This window comes from Oryctolagus cuniculus, chromosome 3, assembly GCF_964237555.1.
Source record: "Oryctolagus cuniculus chromosome 3, mOryCun1.1, whole genome shotgun sequence".
Lineage (NCBI taxonomy): Eukaryota > Metazoa > Chordata > Mammalia > Lagomorpha > Leporidae > Oryctolagus > Oryctolagus cuniculus.
The window spans coordinates 164,306,869-164,325,633 of NC_091434.1; the positions used below are offsets into that span (position 1 = coordinate 164,306,869).

The 18,765-nt window shown below is 40.4% G+C and overlaps 1 protein-coding gene across 1 annotated transcript in view; it reads left to right on the plus strand.

Annotated features, from left to right (window-relative positions):
* Nucleotides 1-18,765, plus strand: part of SND1 (staphylococcal nuclease and tudor domain containing 1) — a 410,316-nt gene that overhangs the window by 187,781 nt on the left and 203,770 nt on the right. The window contains exon 12 of the mRNA XM_002712078.5: nucleotides 1,084-1,184. Within this exon, the coding sequence (XP_002712124.1) occupies nucleotides 1,084-1,184 (101 nt within the window). The remainder of the gene's footprint in view (nucleotides 1-1,083; nucleotides 1,185-18,765) is intronic.

Below are 18,765 nucleotides of genomic sequence, written 5' to 3' on the forward strand. Positions count from 1 at the left end.
TTGATAGTTCTTAATCGGGTCCTTGACAATGTATGACAGACTAAAATTATGTGTGGTTTTTCTGTAGAAGCAGTTCATATTTGTAAAGACAGATTTTTCAAAGTAGTCTCACTAAGCAAAGGTGAAAGAACTGCTTTAGCATAATGTCTGGCAGACCTGCATGGATGCTCCAAATCTCTTGTCTGTTGGCTATAAGCTTTTTTCTCTTTCTTGTTTAGAATTTATTTTATTTAGAGCCATTTTAGACTAACAGCAAAATTGAGCAGCAAGTATGGAGATTGCCAGTTTCCCTTGGGAACCCATACATGCACAAGATCCCACACCAGAGTGGTCTGTTAGTTACAACTGATAAACCTACATTGACAATCATTATAATGCAAAGTCCCTAGGATTCACGCTTGGTAGTTTACCTTCTGTGGGTTTTGACAAATTTACAATGGCATCCGCCCTCCATTATAGTATACAGCATAGTTTCATCACCCTAAAAATCCTATATGCTTTGCCAATTCATCCCTCCCTCCTAACCTCAAGCTTTTTTTATTTTTATAGTTTTGCCTTTCCAGAACACCAAATAATTGTAATCATACAGTATGTGGCCTTTTCATATTAGCTTCTTTCCCTGAGTGCTATGCACCAAAGGATCCTCTGTTGTGGTTTGATAGCTGAGTTCTTTCTATCACTGAAAATATTCCACTGAAAATATGCTTGTGTCCAAGGTTTGACAGATGTGCAGAAAACTGCTGTAGACATCCATGTGCATGCTTTTGTGTGGCATGAGTTCTCAACTCTTTCAGGTAAATTCCAAGGAGCAATATTCCTTGATCCAGAAGTATGTAATTTTTTTTTTGGTGATTCTTTTGCATTTTTCAACTAGGTTATTTACTTCTTATTGTTGAGTTCTTTGTGTATTTTGGATATTAGTTTTTTACCAGATTTGTCTTTCCCAAAAATCTTTTTCCAGTTTGTTACCCAGCTGATGCTTTTCAAGATAGTAATTCCCGAATGATTTTGCAGACGTATGTGACTGCTTGTATCCTGTGTTGCAAACTGCCAGCCCTAACTCCCATGATTCTTTATTTCCAGGTCAACGTGACAGTGGACTACATTAGACCAGCCAGCCCTGCCACAGAGACCATACCTGCCTTTTCAGAGCGCACCTGTGCCACTGTCACCATTGGAGGGATGTGAGTGTCTTGGGTGGCAGAGTCTTAGCTGTCGCCTCAAGTATCTGAGTTCTCTGCTCATTCACGTCTCTACTTCCTTTCCTTCTGCTTTGTTTTCTCTTGCACTTAACCCAGTGGGTCATAATCATGTGCCTGTGTAGCACTTTAGATCTGGAAAGTACTTAATAATCACTCATTAGCTAATCATATACTTTCATTATTGTTGTTATTTAAGATTTATTGCCCTCTGTGAGCTTGGCAGCGTGAAGTACACATTATTACTATTAATAATGCCATTTATTGAGAACCAAGCACGCCTTAGGTACTATGCAAAATTAGTTAAAAGAGTCTCTGCATATTGTTTTCAAGTTCAATTGTAGATCCCCAACACACACACACACACCCCTCCCTCACACTCCAACCCATGAGAAAAAAGAAGAGGAAATCAAGAAGAGGAGGCTAATTGGACATTTTCTTTGCCTAGTGCTATGTAATCAGGAGATGATGGAGTCTTCCTTTTCTATTGTGCTGGCTGTATCCCGCTTGTGTTCCAAGTTCTCTTGGTAGTCTTGGGTGATAAACAGAGATATCTTACAGGAGAAGGAAGAAGCCTGCTGGGCCTTGCTTCCACAATAAATATTAAAACAATCAGTCAGTCCCTAGCTGCAATTCTTACTTTGCATGAAATATACCAGCATGGTAATTGTTTCCTTCTCTGTTTAACAGCCATAAATGCTGTTTGTTACCAAACCGTTGTTTTTCTTTTCTTTAAATGGGGCATAGTGCAAGAGTAAAAAAGAATAGGTTTCTCATCAAAACAAGGATGGTCTATTGAAAGTACAATGAAACCCATTAGGAGAAATGCATCTAAGCTACCACACGCCTCAGAAAGGAATCAGGACCTTGTAGCTGTTTAGCGTTCAGAATCATACCTCTCAACTGGGAGCTTCTTTCTCCTCATTCTTGCTTTCACATTTAGAAATGCCTATTTTAGCCTCTGTTGCCGTTCCTATAATTATTAATGTTGTTAATGTTCACACAACAATGGGTGGTTTCATCTGAGCCAGGAGAGGCTAAATATAGGCGTATGATGTCATCACCTTCACACCGTCACAGACATCAGGTTTTGTTAGGAGTGGGATCTTGACAAATCAGACCATGTTTCTGAAATGCAAAAACTAGGACATATTTTGGTCAAGTTTTCTATCTGTGCAGCCTAAAATAATCACTTATTACTAACTTGCCATCATCTCTTAGGGAGCTGGCTGTGTGCTTCCCTGCTGTGGAGAGCTGGGTCATTAGTGTTCCCCATCTCAACATTTTTACTGTCATAAACAAGGAGTCATCTCCATAGGTGTTGCTCTTACCCCCGATCCCTGCTGAAAATATCCTCATTTTTGGCAGGTAGTCTCCACAACATGTATTTAACACTGCCTTGCAGTGAGTTTGTCTTATTTACTTAATGCTGAGCCATATTTTAAAAATAAATTCAGGTGACATCAAGACACTTCTGTTTTCATGCTCCACAGTATAAAACCTATTGGTTTCAACAGTGTTGCTTGTAGCTTATTTTTATGTGTTTAACCAAATAGCTTATGTAGAATTTTGAAGTATTTAGGAGTTTAGAAGTATTTCCTTGGATTAGACCAACCTGGCAGATACTTTGAGAGAACTATGAGTTTCATCACAAATTTGTTTCTACTCAAACAGACTTTGTGGTTCACCTGTGAGGTTGTAATCAAATGAGATGTAAGCAACGTACTGATATTATCGAAGCTTTTCTTGTAGATTGGGGATTTTGTCTCTTTTATTCTTTATGTAGGCCGGTATCCAGCATATGGTAGGAGTGCAATGAATTTTTCGTTGATTGGTTGACTGTATTTTTATGTGGCCCTTTATGAAGCATAACAAGGAGTACTTGGATGTCTCATTACCTGGGATGGCTGCAGGTTTGTGTTTTCTAAGCAATGCTATCAAGCTTGTAGCTGATTGTTTTCTTCTTTTCTATTACAATTAAAAGCTCACTGCCTAGGACAGGCCACCTTTGGCAAGTGGAGCTGACAGTCCTTTTGCATTCTGACCCTACTAATAGCTTCTGTTTATTTTCCTTCATCTTGATTTTGCTTTTTCTTGCCTTTTTCTTTTCTGAATCTTGTATACTTTTCAAAAAATCCCCAAATAATATTGTAGAAAAGTTGAGATATCCCATCTATATTGAGAACTGATGTATACTTAAAGCTGTCTGACTGGCAGCAAAGTGAATTTTCAAAGACATGCCTCAGATGTTCCATTTTCAACTTAAGCATTGAAAAAAATATGTGTATCTTTTCAAGTTTGTCATATGTGGGCCATATAGATCACATATTTGATGTCTTAGAGAATATAACTTTTTGTTTGGAATGTGGCCTTAAACACTTTATTATTAATAGAGCCTTATACCCCCCAATCTGTTATACTTATCCCACTCATATGTATTTTGTGGCCACTTTATAGCTATTTTTTGTTATTAAGAATGCAAGTGTTTTCATAAATACTTGTACTTTGTTGCTCACATTTCAATGATTTGTACTGTTTGTGATGTAGTATGTAATTAGAAGAACAAGTACTACTAGCATAAACTAGACTTGAGGCCTAACTGGTTAGGAGAGAAGTGCGCAGGTGTGATAGGGTGACCCTCAGCCCCTCCCAGTGACATCTGTGAATAGACTGTGCTGAGACCATGGGATGCCGGTGGCTGTTCAGGGAAGGGTTAGTTAGATCTTTTGTTGTGTGTGTTGCCTGTCTGGAAGGTGGGTGTGTGCAGACTTGAAGCAACGTTGTGGAATTAAGACAAGATCAAGTCTAACTTAAGTCTGTTATAATCTGGGCTTGCAAACCTGCGTTTATGTCTTCTCAGCATCCAGCGTCTCTCCTGTTACTGAGAAGTTCCAGGCCTCTCTGGCCATCAGCAGAGCTTCTCTGAAGAAAGCAGCAGATGAGATAATGTCTCTTAAAGGGTTATTTCAGACCACATTTCTCAGATGTGTTTCACATGCAAAGTGTGGAAATGTCTGGATCCTCAGTGCAGCTTACTGTAATCCTTCCATTTCTCCTCTGGGCGGTTGGGAGGGGATCGAGTCTCAGGACCCTGGCCAGGCTTCAGCTTCCCCTCCTGCCTTCTGAGAAATCAGTAGAAACAGAGTTCATCATTCCTCTAATAGATTGGAAATTTTGTCTTGATTAACTTCACTGAGAAGTTGGCAAGAGTTGTAATCTGCTAATCAAAACAGTTTAAATAAAAAATAAAAAGATCAAACTTCGAGTTGTTCCTCATCTCTGGCTCCCGGGTTGGGAATTAGCTGATCCTTTTAGGCCTCGTTTGTGACATGAAGCTGTCAAGATGGCGCTTCCTGTTAATTACTTTTTATTGTATTTAAGACACTTAAATAACTCTTCCTGTGATTTAGTCTTCTATGTAATTAGCTGCAATGATTAAAATCTCATTCTCTCATTCTTGCCAGGGCTTTCTGGAAGAGTTGAGATTTTTCTGCAGTGACCTTTCCCAGGCTGGACTTCCCAATTACTTTGAATTCCAGTTTGTCTAACCGCATAATCTGCTAACTCACCACACAATCTCAGCAAAAAGTGTTAGAAGAGAATTTGTTCCCATTGTAGAATGGGAGATCTCCAGATAGAATTGGGTTTAAGCCTCACATATACTTGTTCTTCCTCTCTAGTGCCTTGCCTCTCACTGCTGACGAAAACTGCTGAGTTGCAAACAAAGCTGTTTCTGTTCTTCAAATATTTTGTGGCTGTCTATCTATGGAAACTTCATGCTGCCGATCTGACATTCTTAAAAACTCTTGGTTTTCCCATTACTTCCTTGCCATCATCTCTGGCCATTCAAGCTTGCTTTTCATAGTGGCATCCTTGAAACCTGCAAATCAGCAGAATCTTTTCTTTCAGCTTGTTCTTTCACTTTTCTTTTTATAGTCCTCAGTTGAGTAGAGTACCAGGCATGGTGGGGTGGTGGGGAGGGCTTGTATGTTTATCTGGGCAGATCCCCAGAACATTCCCCATTGTCAGTTTCCTAGAGCATACCGTAGAGACCGTGGAGAGAACAAGGCCTTTCTCCAAATCAGAGAGTTCATCTGAAGGGCAGAAATATCCTCGAATGTTGAGAGGCCGACAAGCTTGTCCAAAAGTCCCCGTTGGAGAGAGTAGAAATGCTGTCCATTCTCAGGTCACTGGGTTCACAGAGTAAGTCGGTGAGGGACAGGTTGTTGCTTCTAGTATAGTCTCCTAAGAAGCAGTAGATTTGTGCCAGGTACAGGAATGTAGTAGAACACAAAGCTACACCCAGTTCTGTGTGTGGAAGCTCAGAGAGGCTACTGTTCCCTCTGTGGACTTACTGATGCTGAGATCCTGGCTATGTCTGGGTTTTCACTGGCTTCCTTACCGTATTTATGCAGATTTTGAACCTGAACTCACAAGCAACTTTATTTTATCAGCACATAAAATTGTTTTCTACTTGAGTTTTGCCAGACGTTTTTAGAGACCATACCTCTTAGAAACAGGTTTAAAACAGGAATGCAAGATAATTCCTCCTGTGATTTTATTTTAGACGAGTCAGTAACATGGAGTAAGTAAAATTCTCAGAGGACTGCTTACTGAAGTGGTCTTCCTTTTCCTCCTCGGGGATAGCTAGTTCTTGGGTCATTCGGTGTCAGGGTAGCTCTGTGAATCCCACAGAAATTACTGTGGCTCCAGTAAGATCACAGGTGCTCACAGGAGCCTCAACGACTGCTTCCTCTCCTTTCTGCCTGCTGGATGCATGGATGCTCACATCTGATTACTTTGTGGGTGTTGGGGTTTTTTTGGGGGTGGCGGGGTGGTTATCTTCTTTATGAATTAGCGCTAAATTTAAATTTTTTTCATCGTTATTTACTTCCTAGTGTGAAAAATGAATTCTTTTTTTATATTTGTGCTATAACTTCCTCTCTGGAACCCCTAACTTTCTTTTTGCTCTTTTACCACTTAGTTACCTTTGTAATCTTCAATTAATCTGTTTCTGAGTGGCGTAAGGGTTATGTGTTTCCCACTGTAAAGGACGAGGAAATTATATCACTCAGACTTTTCCTTTATCCTCTCTCCTCTTACTTATTTTATGTTTTAAGATTTATTTATTTATTTACTTGAAAGGCAGAGTTACAGAGACAGCGAGAGGGTTAACTCCCCAAGTACCTGTAATGGCCAGGGCTGAGCCAAGCTGAAACCAGGTGCCAAGAGCTTCATCCAGGTCTCCTGTTTCATTGGCAGGGGCCCAAGTACTTGGCACCATCTGCTGCTGCTTTCCCAGGTGCATTAACAGAGAGCTGGATCAGAAGTGGAGCAGCCAGGACTCCAACTGGCACTCATGGGATGCCAGCATTGCAGGCAGTGGATTCATCCACTGTACCCCAACACTGGCCTCTAATCTTCTATCCTTTTAAAACTATTTTTTATTCTGTTATCAAGATTATAACATTTACTACTTTGTCCATAGTTGATGTTAATAATTTAACCCCTTTGTTTGTGATAAAATTAGACATGATACAATAATGTGACATTGGACCAAGTGTGGTTGTGTGATTAAGATCTGTGCAAAGCAAAACAATCTGACGTTGCTAAATCCCTCTGAAATGTTAATTTTCACTCTCTTTTCCTTTCCTTCTTGTACTTCTTCATGTGTAGCTGCTACATATCCCAAGACATTTGTGTGTGTGTGAAGGGTTTTGTTTTTGTTTTTGTTTTAATTTTATGAAGAACCTTGATTTTTCATGTGTGGGTGATAAGCTTTTTGAATTCCTGCATGTCTGAAAAGTCTTAATTTTGTCTGTATTCTTGATTCTTAGTTTCAATATAAAATTCTAGTTGAAGATTATTTTTTTTTCCTTTGGGAACTTGAAGTCATTGTCTTCTATTGTTTCATCAATGCTTTTGAGAAATTCAATTTCCCTTTCTGTTAAGTGTTACTTTTTTTTCCTGGCTTTTCAGGCTGTTGCAGTTTTCTGTTTATCTTTTATTTTATGAAATTCTATAAAACAATTTTTTAGGTTTGTCTTTTTCTTTATTTTTACGATTTTTGTTTTTGAAGGCAGAGTTAGAGAGAGACAGAGACAGAGAGGTAGAGATAGAGATAGGTCTTCCATCCATTGGTTCACTCTGCATATGGCTGCAATGGCCAGAGCTGGGCCAATTAAAAGCCAGGAGCCAGGTTCTTTTGGGTTTCCCACATGGGTGCATGGACCATTCTTTGCTGCTTTCTCAGGGGTATTAGCAGGTAACTGGATTGAAAGTGGAGTAGCTGAGTCTCAAATTGGCATCCATATGGGATGCTGGTGCTGCAGTTGCCACTATGCCACATTGCCAGCCCCTAGGTTTGTGTTTTTCCTGCTGCACAGTCAGTGAGCTTTCTAAATTTTAATGCTCAAATCCTCAAGTCACGTTTTTTACCTTTTTTCTTGGATTTTTTTTTTCTGGTTTTTTTTTTTTTTTTTTTTTTTTTTGGCCTTTGTTTTTCCTCTTCTTCCTGAAATTCTACTAGTATTTGTTTCTTGCCTCTGTTAGATTTCTCTGTTTTTCAAACTTCCTTTGCATTTTGCTCCACATTCAAGGAGATGTATTCTATGTGATCTTCCACTTTATATGTTTTCATTAATTTCCACTGTTGTATATTCATTCATCTCATTCATCTACTCATTAGTTTACTTGTCAAGTATTTATAAGGTGCTTGGTACATAAAAAGTACTGTGAATTATCATGAACTTATGGGTAATTCCAAAACTGCAATGATTTCCCTGCTCATAAACTTTGTAGATTTTTTTACTCTAACCCATTTCATTTTGTACTTTATTTTAGTGTCTATTTTTGTCTTTAATTGTTCTATTTTCATAGCATCCTTTCTAAATTTATGAGCATAATATTTCCTTTAATATCTCTGATAACATTATTTAAAATAATACCCTCTCTCATGGTCTGACTTACAGTCCCTACCATGATTAAATGTTCAGTTTATCTTGTTCATTCTCTCTCTCTCTCTCTCTCTCTCTCTCTTTTTTTTTTTTTTTTTTTTTTTTTTTTGTGACAGGCAGAGTTAGAGAGACAGAGAGAAAGGTCTTCCTTTTTCCGTTGGTTCATCCCCCCAATTGGCTGCTACAGCCGGCCCACTGTGCCCATCTGAAGCCAGGAGCCAGGTGCTTCCTCCTGGTCTCCCATGTGGGTGCAGGGCCCAAGCACTTGGACCATCCTCCACTGCCTTCCCAGGCCACAGCAGAGAGCTGGACTGGAAGAGGAGCAACCAGGACAGAATCCGGCACCCCAACCGGGACTAGAACCCCAGGGTGGCAGCACCGCAGGCAGAGGATTAGCCAAGTGAGCCGCGGTACCAACCTGTTCATTCTCTTTCATACTTTGTGATCTTTCATCAAAGCTGTATCGATGAAAAAAGACCAGGTAGTTAACAGATGAAGTAGGTTTGAGCTTTCTCCAGGCCAGTGCTGTGTTGAGAGGAGCAAACGTCAGCTTCTCTCACACACAGGCTGCCTTGAAGAGGGGCTGGATGTGTTTGGGCCTCGAGCATAGAGGAAGTGAGGAGATTGAAGACCCCATTGACATGGTCATGACAGGGGTTCCGGTGTTTATCATGGGTTTGTGATAGAGGTTGGGCTCTGCTTAGCTTTGCATAAGGTACCTCAACTGCCCTGCCTTAGCTTTTCTTTCAAGCCACAAGAGCCATCTGACTTTCTTCATAAGTTACATCACTTACTATGTGCTCTGCTGTAACACAGTGTTGCTTTGAAATGAATCATCACCTATGAGATTGATGATATGGGAGATGGCGTTGATATAAAGTTGAAGTCTTGTTGATTTAAAAACAGTGGCCTTCAGTACGTGATAAGCTTTATCAGTATGCAAAGGCCTAGGGAAGAAAGAGTCTGAAAATATGAAGTTGAGAAATTTGCAGCAGTAGCTTCTTCATGAAAGTTGTGTAGCAGCTTCATTAAACTTTGTGCTTGTGCTCTGATATCGCAAGCTACAAGTACAGATGGAAGAGCTTTGAAGACTGGTCCAATGAATTAATGTGTAAGGCTTAACCCTTCATCAGATTTTGTGTTTTAATGACAGTTGTCTCTTGGGAGGAAATCCCTCCGGCATGTCACCTAGGAGGAGGGGGTGGCATGAGATCCCTAGGCTTTAAAGCACGGAGATTTACCTGTGCCTGTATTTTTATTTGGGTAGTTTTGTCTAGTCCTCAGGCTACAGCATCCCATGCTGTGGTCTGCCTGTAACCCTATTTTTTCTACAGTCCATTTTGTTAAGGATTTTCTGTGATGTTCTGTGGAGCCTGAGTTGCTCAAGACTATGTGTAAAGTGTGTGTTATGAGACACACCTGTATTTCTTGGGTCCTTGCCAAGGCTCCCTCCTCCTCTGTAGTCCTCAGAAGGATGGGGTGAAACTGGCTGGCCAGCCCCGCTCTCTGACTGTGGTTCCTAATTAATTGCTCAGTTGATGTCCCCAGTGCCTGCTTATTGAGATGCTTTGTTGATAAAGGCCCTTGGAGCACTCCTACTTCATCATGTTTGTGTACCATTTTCTCCACAAATGAGATTATATCTGTTTCCTGCCTTTAAGAAATTGTACAAACTTCTGATATGGTTTCCTCCCCACCCCCCAAGCACAATTAGAGCTGTATTCTTTTCCTTTTCTGTCTTCTCTCTTTTTTCAGGGGATACCTTGTAGAGGATGGCATCTGGACACAAGCTCTCAGTCTGTCATTCTAACCTTCCAGAAGCTTCTTCCTTTCTTTGGACACTGCATTGATATGAAAAGGAGTGGGGACATTTGACATGGTTACTACTAAGCAAACTTTTAAGCCTTTTATATGCCATTTCTCAGCCCTCTCTCTTTGGATTTTCAGTGTTCACAGTAAAAAGTGTTAAAGGAAACAGGAATGGAGCTTTTATAGATTTTTTTCCTATCACAGTAGTTTTGCTGCTTAAAGGATTTGCTCCAATTCATTCCGAGTAATCTTTTTAAAAACAATATAAATTTTAGTAAGATTTTCAAAAAGTTTAAAAAGTAGGAAGAAATTACACATTGTTTCATCCTGCTGACATGATAGTTACTGTTTTGAGGGTATTCCACTATAGTGCCAAGCATCAGAAAAACCTTGACCTCTTGGCCTAGTGTTTGAAATCTAAGACTAATGTGTTAGCATACTGCCTGGGCCAGGACAATCTAGTATTTCAGACCTAGTATTTGAGCAGCTCTGTAGAGCCGGTCAACATGGACTTTAATTTCAGATCAAGAGTCTCCTGCCGTTCCTCTCCTACCTCTGAGGCCATTTCTCTTTCTCTATTTAAGGTTTTTCCATTTATAGTGTTGTTTCCTGAGGATTCTCATATCCTACGCTGTTAGTATCCTTCAGACTCCCTGTGGCCAAGCTCATCCACCTTCAGTGCTGCTCCCTTTACACATTGCTCAAAGGTGGAATTCAGCATGTGGGAGTCGAGTCATGTTTAATTGAAAAAATTAATTAAATGTTCCATAGATTATGATTCAGATTTTGTACTAGTCTGTCTTCTTGTTCCATTGGAAGGCAGTTTGGTTTGGATTTATTTCTTCTTTCATTTTTTCAGTTGTTATGATGGCTAAATTATATCTGTTTTCCACATAATATTGATTGTGTATGATCTGTATTGGTAAGTATTTGCATAAAGATAGAATTAATGGATTATTCATGAGTGCTTGTGAATGTTTCCAGAAGCCTAGCATACATTTACCATTTAGTAGGCATAACATTTCTTCCTATTGAATGCCAATAGGAGAGCTATCCAGCTACCTCCCTGGGTATTCCTGCTCTAGCCTGTAAGTAAGCTACCTTTCTACTTGTTCCTGTGTACTTGTCATAGTGAGAAGGCAGGGAACTACCAAGGTAGTGGGGATTATGTTTCTTGATCCTTTTATGGAGAGGCTACCTGCACGGAATCGTTTAGGGAGCTTTTGAAATGACCCTCACTGCCGTGAGACCATTGTGCCATCAGTGAAAATGTGTTTACAATCAAAGAAAAATTGGAACTTGGAGGGATTATCATATCTGGGTGCCTTACAGATGAATTTGTATGCTACAGGCTGGAGATGTTGAAGCCCATGAGCTTCATTACAGACCTTGGCATCTGTCAGCTAATGGATTTCTAGTGTAGGTTTTACATGAAGCCCTTTGGCTTCTTGCTATATCTGCTTGCGAATAAACTGGGTCAGCAGACTGTTGTTTCAGTGGGAGTATCCGTTGTGTTAAAATTGGGATTTGTAAACCATCACTTATCAATTCACTACAAGAAGAGCTGATCGTTCTTTAAAAAAAAAATCATCTCAACATTGACCTCCAAAATTACTGTAGTCCAAGAAGCAACTGTGCAATGCATTTCTTATTCAGAAACTTTTCCCTGAAATGTTTGTATTCTTTGGTGAGCATTTAAGAGTCTACAGCTATGGAAGTACCAGACTATTGAGTGCAGGTTGACCACAGCGTCACTGTAAAGGCTCATTGTATTTCAATGCAAGGAACCCAAGAACTCCTCCTTCACCAAAAGGGAAGACAGAAAGGAAATTTTAAAGCTCTTAACCTTCAGCTGGTCTCATTAGTTTCAAACAGCTTGACTGTGAATCGTTAAGTATGGAAATATCCTGGTTTCTCATTGTTGGGCGAAATGTTGGCAGGTTTTTTTTTTTTTTTTTTTTCAACATTTTTGCCTTGTTTTATTTCTAGAACTTTTGCCTGCAGAGTTTCTGTGCTGTGTTTATGAAATGGAAATCTCAAGTAGCTGCCACATCCTAGACCTAACCAGTGCTGACTTTGGGTTTGTCTAGTTGCTAATTTTCTCTGCTCCTGTGTTGGGAATTGCATGGGTTGTGAGCCATAGCCCATAGAGGGGTAGGTAGTAGAAATCCTCTTATGGGGCCCATTTTTGACCCATACAAGACAAAACTTTCCTTGAGTTTCTGCCCTAAGAAATAGCCTGTGCAAGAATGATTTTCTTTCATTTTACCTAGAATGCTTGTTCTTGGTAGGTTTATTCTTCTGGTTAGTAGGCATTTGTTATTTTTCTAAGCACCATTGACAGCCTTGTGTAGCCTAGACCATTCTTGTGCGTTTTTCCCTCCAAATAATGCTTCGTTTCTATGTGTTGGCATTGACCTTAAAGCGCTAGAGGGTGCAGAAAATGCATGTCTGTGGTTGCCCTGCCCAACTTGGGCCTTTACTAGGCTTCTTTGGTTTGACTGGCTCCACTCTCAGTATTGCAGCAGATCATTCCAGATGCCATTGTGTAATTTCTGTCTTGGGGTATGTGTTAGTGTGGGCGGGTGGTTTTGTTTGGTTTTTAAGTGGTGTTTAATGTCAGGCTAATAATAAACTGGTTTTGTCATAATAGCCACAAGTTAGTTTATTTGTCCCACTTCCTCAAATAGGCAACGAGCCACCCTCCTCCACCCCCCACCCCCAAGTGATGTCTACATTTTGGAGGGTCCTCTTGTCACCACAGCTGCCTGGGCAGTGCAGCACAGTATGTAGAAGGGACAAACATGAGGAGTCTTCTCTCTCATGGCTACCATAACGAATCACTTGACTGCCAAAGTTGAACCAATGGAAATGAACTTGCTGTTGTGAAACAGTGACAGAATTTGATCTGTTTCTGCCCACAATTCCTCGGTCCTAGTGCTTTGGGAAGGTCATGTGATTTTTCACATTTATGATTCTGGGAGCCATAGGTCATGGTTGGTCATTCTTTGCCCTTGATATAGTGAGAAGGAGATTATATTAGTTGAGGTATTCTGTCCAGGCAGTTTTTCACTAAATTTGGTAGTCTCTTATGGGCACTTTTTTTTTTTTTTTTTAAGATTTATTTATTTATTTGAAAGTCAGAGTTTTTTTTTTTTTTAATTTAATGAATATAAGTTTCCAAAGTACGAATAATGGATTACAATGGCTTCCCCCCCATACCGTCCCTCCCACCCACAACCCTCCCCTTTCCCACTCCCTCTCCCCTTCCATTCACATCAAGATTCATTTTCGATTATCTTAATATACAGAAGATCAGCTTAGTATACATTAAGTAAGGATTTCAACAGTTTGCTCCCACACAGAAACATAAAGTGAAAAATAATAGATGATTTTTTTTTAATGATGATGAAATCAGATCAGACCTATTGTCATGTTTAATCCCAGTGAGAGTCAAGTTGGGAGTTGATAGTTTCTTTTCTTTTTTTACAGAGGATCAGTTTAGTATGCATTAAGTAAAGATTTCAACAGTTTGCACCCCCATAGAAACACAAAGTGAAATATACTGTTTGAGTACTTGTTATAGCATTAAATTTCAATGCACAGCACATTAAGGACAGAGATCCTACATGAGGAGTAAGTGCACAGTGACTCCTGTTGTTGACTTTACCAATTGACACTCCTGTCTATGGCCTCAGTAATCTCCCTATGCTCCAGTCATGAGTTTCCAAGGCTATGGAAGCCCTCTGAGTTCTCCAATTCTTATCTTGTTTAGACAAGGTCATAGTCAAAGTGGAGGTTCTCTCCTCCCTTCAGAGAAAGGTACCTCCTTCTTTGAAGACCTGTTCTTTCCACTGAGATCTCACTCACAGAGATCTTTTGCCAGAGTGTCTTGGCTTTCCATGCCTGAAATACTCTCATGGGCTTTTCAGCCAGATCCGAATGCCTTTAGGGCTTATTCTGAGGCCAGAGTGCTATTTAGGACATCTGCCATTCTATGAGTCTGCTGAGTATCTCACTTCCCATGTTGGATCACTCTCCCCTTTATTTATTCTATCGGTTAGTGTTAGCAGGTACTAGACTTGCTTATGTGCTCCCTTTGACTCTTAGTCCTTTCATTATGATCAACTGTGAACTGAAATTGATCACTTGGACTAGTGAGATGGCATTGGTACATGCCACCTTGATGGGATTAAATTGGAGTACCCTGGTATGTTTCTAACTCTACCATTTGGGGCAAGTCAGCTTGAGCATGTCCCAAATTATACATCTCTTCCCTCTCTTATTCCCACTCTTATGTTTAACAGGGATCACATTTCAGTTAAATTTCAACACTTAAGAATAACTGTGAATTAATTACAGAATTAAACCAGTCATATTAAGTAGAACAGACAAAGAAACTACTAAGAGGGATAATGTATTAAGTTGTTCATTAACAGTCAGGGCTATGCTGATCAAGTCACCGTTTCCCATAGTGTCCATTCCACTTCAACAGGTTTCCTTTTTGGTGTTCAGTCAGTTGTCACCAATCAGGGAGAACATATGGTATTTGTCCCTTTGGGACTGGCTTATTTCACTCAGCATGATGTGTTCCAGATTCCTCCATTTTGTTGCAAATGACTGGATTTCGTTGTTTCTTACTGCGGTATAGTATTCTAAGGAGTACATATCCCATAATTTCTTTATCCAGTCTACCGTTGATGGGCATTTAGGTTGGTTCCAGGTCTTAGCTATTGTGAATTGTGCTGCAATAAACATTAGGCTGCAGACTGCTTTTTTGTTTGCCAATTTAAATTCCTTTGGGTAAATTCCAAGGAGTGGGATGGCTGGGTCGAACGGTAGGGTTATCTTCAGGTTCCTGAGGGATCTCCAGACTGACTTCCATAGTGGCTTGACCAGCTTGCATTCCCACCAACAGTGGGTTAGTGTCCCTTTTTCCCCACATCCTCGCCAGCATCTGTTGTTGGTGGATTTCTGAATGTGAGCCATTCTAACCGGGGTGAGGTGGAACCTCAATGTGGTTTTGATTTGCATTTCCCTGATTGCTAATGACCTTGAACATTTTTTCATGTGCCTGTTGGCCATTTGGATTTCCTCTTTTGAAAAATGTCTATTGAGGTCCTTGGCCCATCTCCTAATTGGGTTGTTGGTTTTGTTTTTGTGGAGTTTCTTGATCTCCTTGTAGATTCTGGTTATTAACCCTTTATCTGTTGCATAGTTTGCAAATATTTTTTCCCATTCTGTCGGTTGTCTCTTCACTCTCCTGACTGTTTCTTTTGCAGTACAGAAACTTCTCAATTTGAGGCATTGGAGAAACCCTTCAAGATATTGGCACAGGCAAAGAGTTTCTGGAAAAGACCCGGGAGGCACAGACAGTCAAAGCCAAAATTAACTATTGGGAAAGTCAGAGTTACACACAAAGAGGAGAGGCAGAGAGAGAGGTCTTCCATCCAGTGGCTCACTCCCCAATTGGCTGCAACGGCTGGAGCTGTGCCAATCCAAAGCCAGGAGCCAGGAGCTTCTTCCAGGTCTCCCGTTTGGGTGTAGGAGCCCAAGGACTTGGGCCATCTTCTGCTGCTTTTCCAGGCCACAGCAGAGAGCTAGATCGGAAGTGAGCAGCTGAGTCTTGAACTGGCACCCATATGGGATGCCGGCACTGCAGGTGGTGGCCTAACCTGCTATACCACAGCACCGGCCCCTCATGGGCATTTTGATCTTCACATGTAGAGGCTTTTGTTTCATTAGTGGTCGTTGGACATGGGATAGTTGTTTTTGAGGAGTGATTCAAACATGAAGCCAATATTGACAACCACGGAGAAATAAAGTCCAGAGGTAACAGGAGGTTCTCAAGCATTCTACTTTCAGGTTAAGTCTGCAGTATAGATGTAGGTGAAAGGCTGAATAAAATATATAACTAGTATTGAAGTATATTACTTTTGCAGATCACTTGCAGTCCTCAGACGAAACCTTTTACAGCTCTACTAATTCTTCCCCTACCAACTGTATTCAGAGAATGTCCACGATGGCAGAGCTATGTAGGAGCCAAGGGGGCTGATGGTTATTTCTGGCTCTGCCTCCAGCTTGAAGTCCGACCTTGGCAGATCATTTACTGTCTTTTCCTAAGTCAGTTTTCTGACCTTTTTGAAACTGTCATGAGCAGTACTGCTTGTATGATGATTTATTAATGTATCTCTTCCTAGTAATCTGAAATTCCTTTAAACCTCAGGATCCTAACTGAGGGGGCTTTCACTAGTGGGTGTTTGGGGGTGAGAGAAATAGTAGCAATGAAGCCACATAGTTTTCCCCTGTGGAAGTTCTCCTTCTCTTGATTTTGGACTATAATGTTAAGTAGATTTACTTGGAAGACTGGATTTACCGAAGTCTACCGCAGGTGCTTGCCCTCTGTTAATGCAATCAGACAGTACTCGAACAGTGGACTATTATCTCTGACAGTTGACTCTGTCCTTATTGCCATAAACTGCGGCCGTGACCTTCATTAAATGACTTGCCTGAGAGAGCAGGGGGTTGGGGGGTGGAGATAATGGAATAGAGGTGTGAATTTGGGCCTGTAAGTTTCCTTTTAAATGACTACCAAATTAGTAAATTTGGTCTGATAAACAACTGCTGTATTATTTAAAAATTTCTCCTAAACATGAACTCATAGACAATATAAGGTGTTAATCTCTTGTTTTCACTATTGTTGCTAACTAACAAAAACTATCTCCAAGTAATAGATACTTTGGGGGGACAAAAAAAATACAAGTAGATTTTATCCATTTAATAAGCCCAATAAATAAATGCCAGTTGTAGATTTTTTGAAAGACTTAAGCGAATAGTTAAATATCCACAAAGTCCTAGAGTTTGTTATGTTCTGTTTTAGGGAGTAGATTAATGTTTCGATGACTGAAGCATAATTATTTGGCAGCCTTTAATCCAGACTAATATCCTGGAGTGATTTACTGTTTTTTATTGATGCCCTTCTTGATATAATCCCATTTATAGCCCTGGGTGTTTACTTTCACACCTTTCAATTTGTAGAGAGGTTTTTATTGAGCTGGTATACACAGGTGTAAGAGGGTAACCAGTGCCATAATGTTAAATATTTTAAGTATCATTTGTGGTTCTGCAATATACAAGAGTGTAAGAATTGTGTCACTTGGTGACAGAGGTGTCTTTTCAAGATGAGATGGAAATCTCGTTCTCGTGATGAGTTGGTGGAATGGAGAGGACTGAGTTGAGAACAAGTTTTCCCCTTTGGGCTTGGATCCTTTGACCTGGGACTGTTCTCTGTTCCTTGCCCTGACCTGTTGGAATTTGTGTGTTGAAGGCATGGTTCGTAAAGGGATTTTCTCAGCTTGAGCGTTTATTTGGTATCATCTGTTTTTCTAAAGAGTACCATCCCACGATGGTACTGAAACAGTAGCCAGGATAGAAATCTCTGGAGGTTGTCATTTTCACGTCCAGAAACTTAGGCAACAGTGAAGTATAGCTTCATTGGGTAAGTTTTTTGTTTATTTGCTTTATCTGATTTTTGTCTAGCAATGAAATAGTGTTTCACTGGGAGTTAGAGATAGCTGGCAGTTGATAAACGTAAGCACACAATGCCATTCACCCCACCCCCCGAGTATGCTTCTTTCATGGTAGCGTCATATATGTGCACTTAAGAGTGTGTTCAATTTTCCTAGGGTGTGCTGCATGCAGGGATTGTTGAATTGTAATCAGGCAGTAATTATTCATCAAACGTTACTAGTCCCCCAGCCCCAAAAACAAACACAAAAGCACAAAGAAGTACAATATGAACTAATAAAAGTCTCTTTTCCTTAATGTATCTCTAGAAAGTTCGTTCATTTTGAAATTCTAAGTCCTGTGATTTTTGGGATGATCATTTTCCACTCACCAACTTTCTCTTTCCCTTGTAATAACAAAATTGCTGTGATAGCCATCCAACCAGCTTTAAAAAAAAATCAGGTAATTCATTTCTAAATTGGAACTTGTTTCTTTTTAATCAGCCTTGTAATGTATTACGGACATCACTCTCAGCATTGGCTACAGAAGTGATTTAATGCTAGGTTTTTAATGATGCCTTCATTAATCCTGGTATTCTGGGATTTAACACTCACTGGCCTTTGACCACTGGAAATGATGGAAACTTTGATTTCATGCATATTGGATTACACTGGACTGGTGCCGGAGCCATGAATCTTGCCTCTGCAAAGGCACAGATGATTGAGAGCTCTGCGGTTGGGTGGGTGCTCTCCCAGGCTGCGAAAGAGGTGACCATGATGTCTTTATCAGCTCAGGGTGACCTGTGTGTGGGACAGTTGGATCTGAAGCCAGAATCTGCACTGACAGCCCTGCCCAGGAGATGGGTCTCTGGACTGCAGGCTTCATCTGTTTGGCCATTTCCTGTGCTTGGAACTATTTTTTCTTCTAATAAAGTCTTAGAATTTTACAGTAGGATGACATTGTTAAGGTAATCTAGTCCAAATGCCTCTTTTTACCAATAAGGCAGCCGAGTCCAGCAGGATTGACTCGATGAGGCCAGTGTTAACGATAAAGAAAATGAGCACCAGCACTGATGGCCAGCACACGTAATGCTTACTATGTGCTAGGCAGTCTAAATATAGGAGCTTTCCAAGGTACCAGTGCACAACAAGTCCAGTACTCCATGCAGCTCCTCTTTGCCTCCTGCTGCTCTTAAAAACGGAGATGGCAGTGTTGGTTGCTTTCCTTGCTCTTAATGGAAGTGTTGTGCATGTTTTTTGGAAGAGAGGTGCCAGCCTGTTCACTGTGGCCAGTGT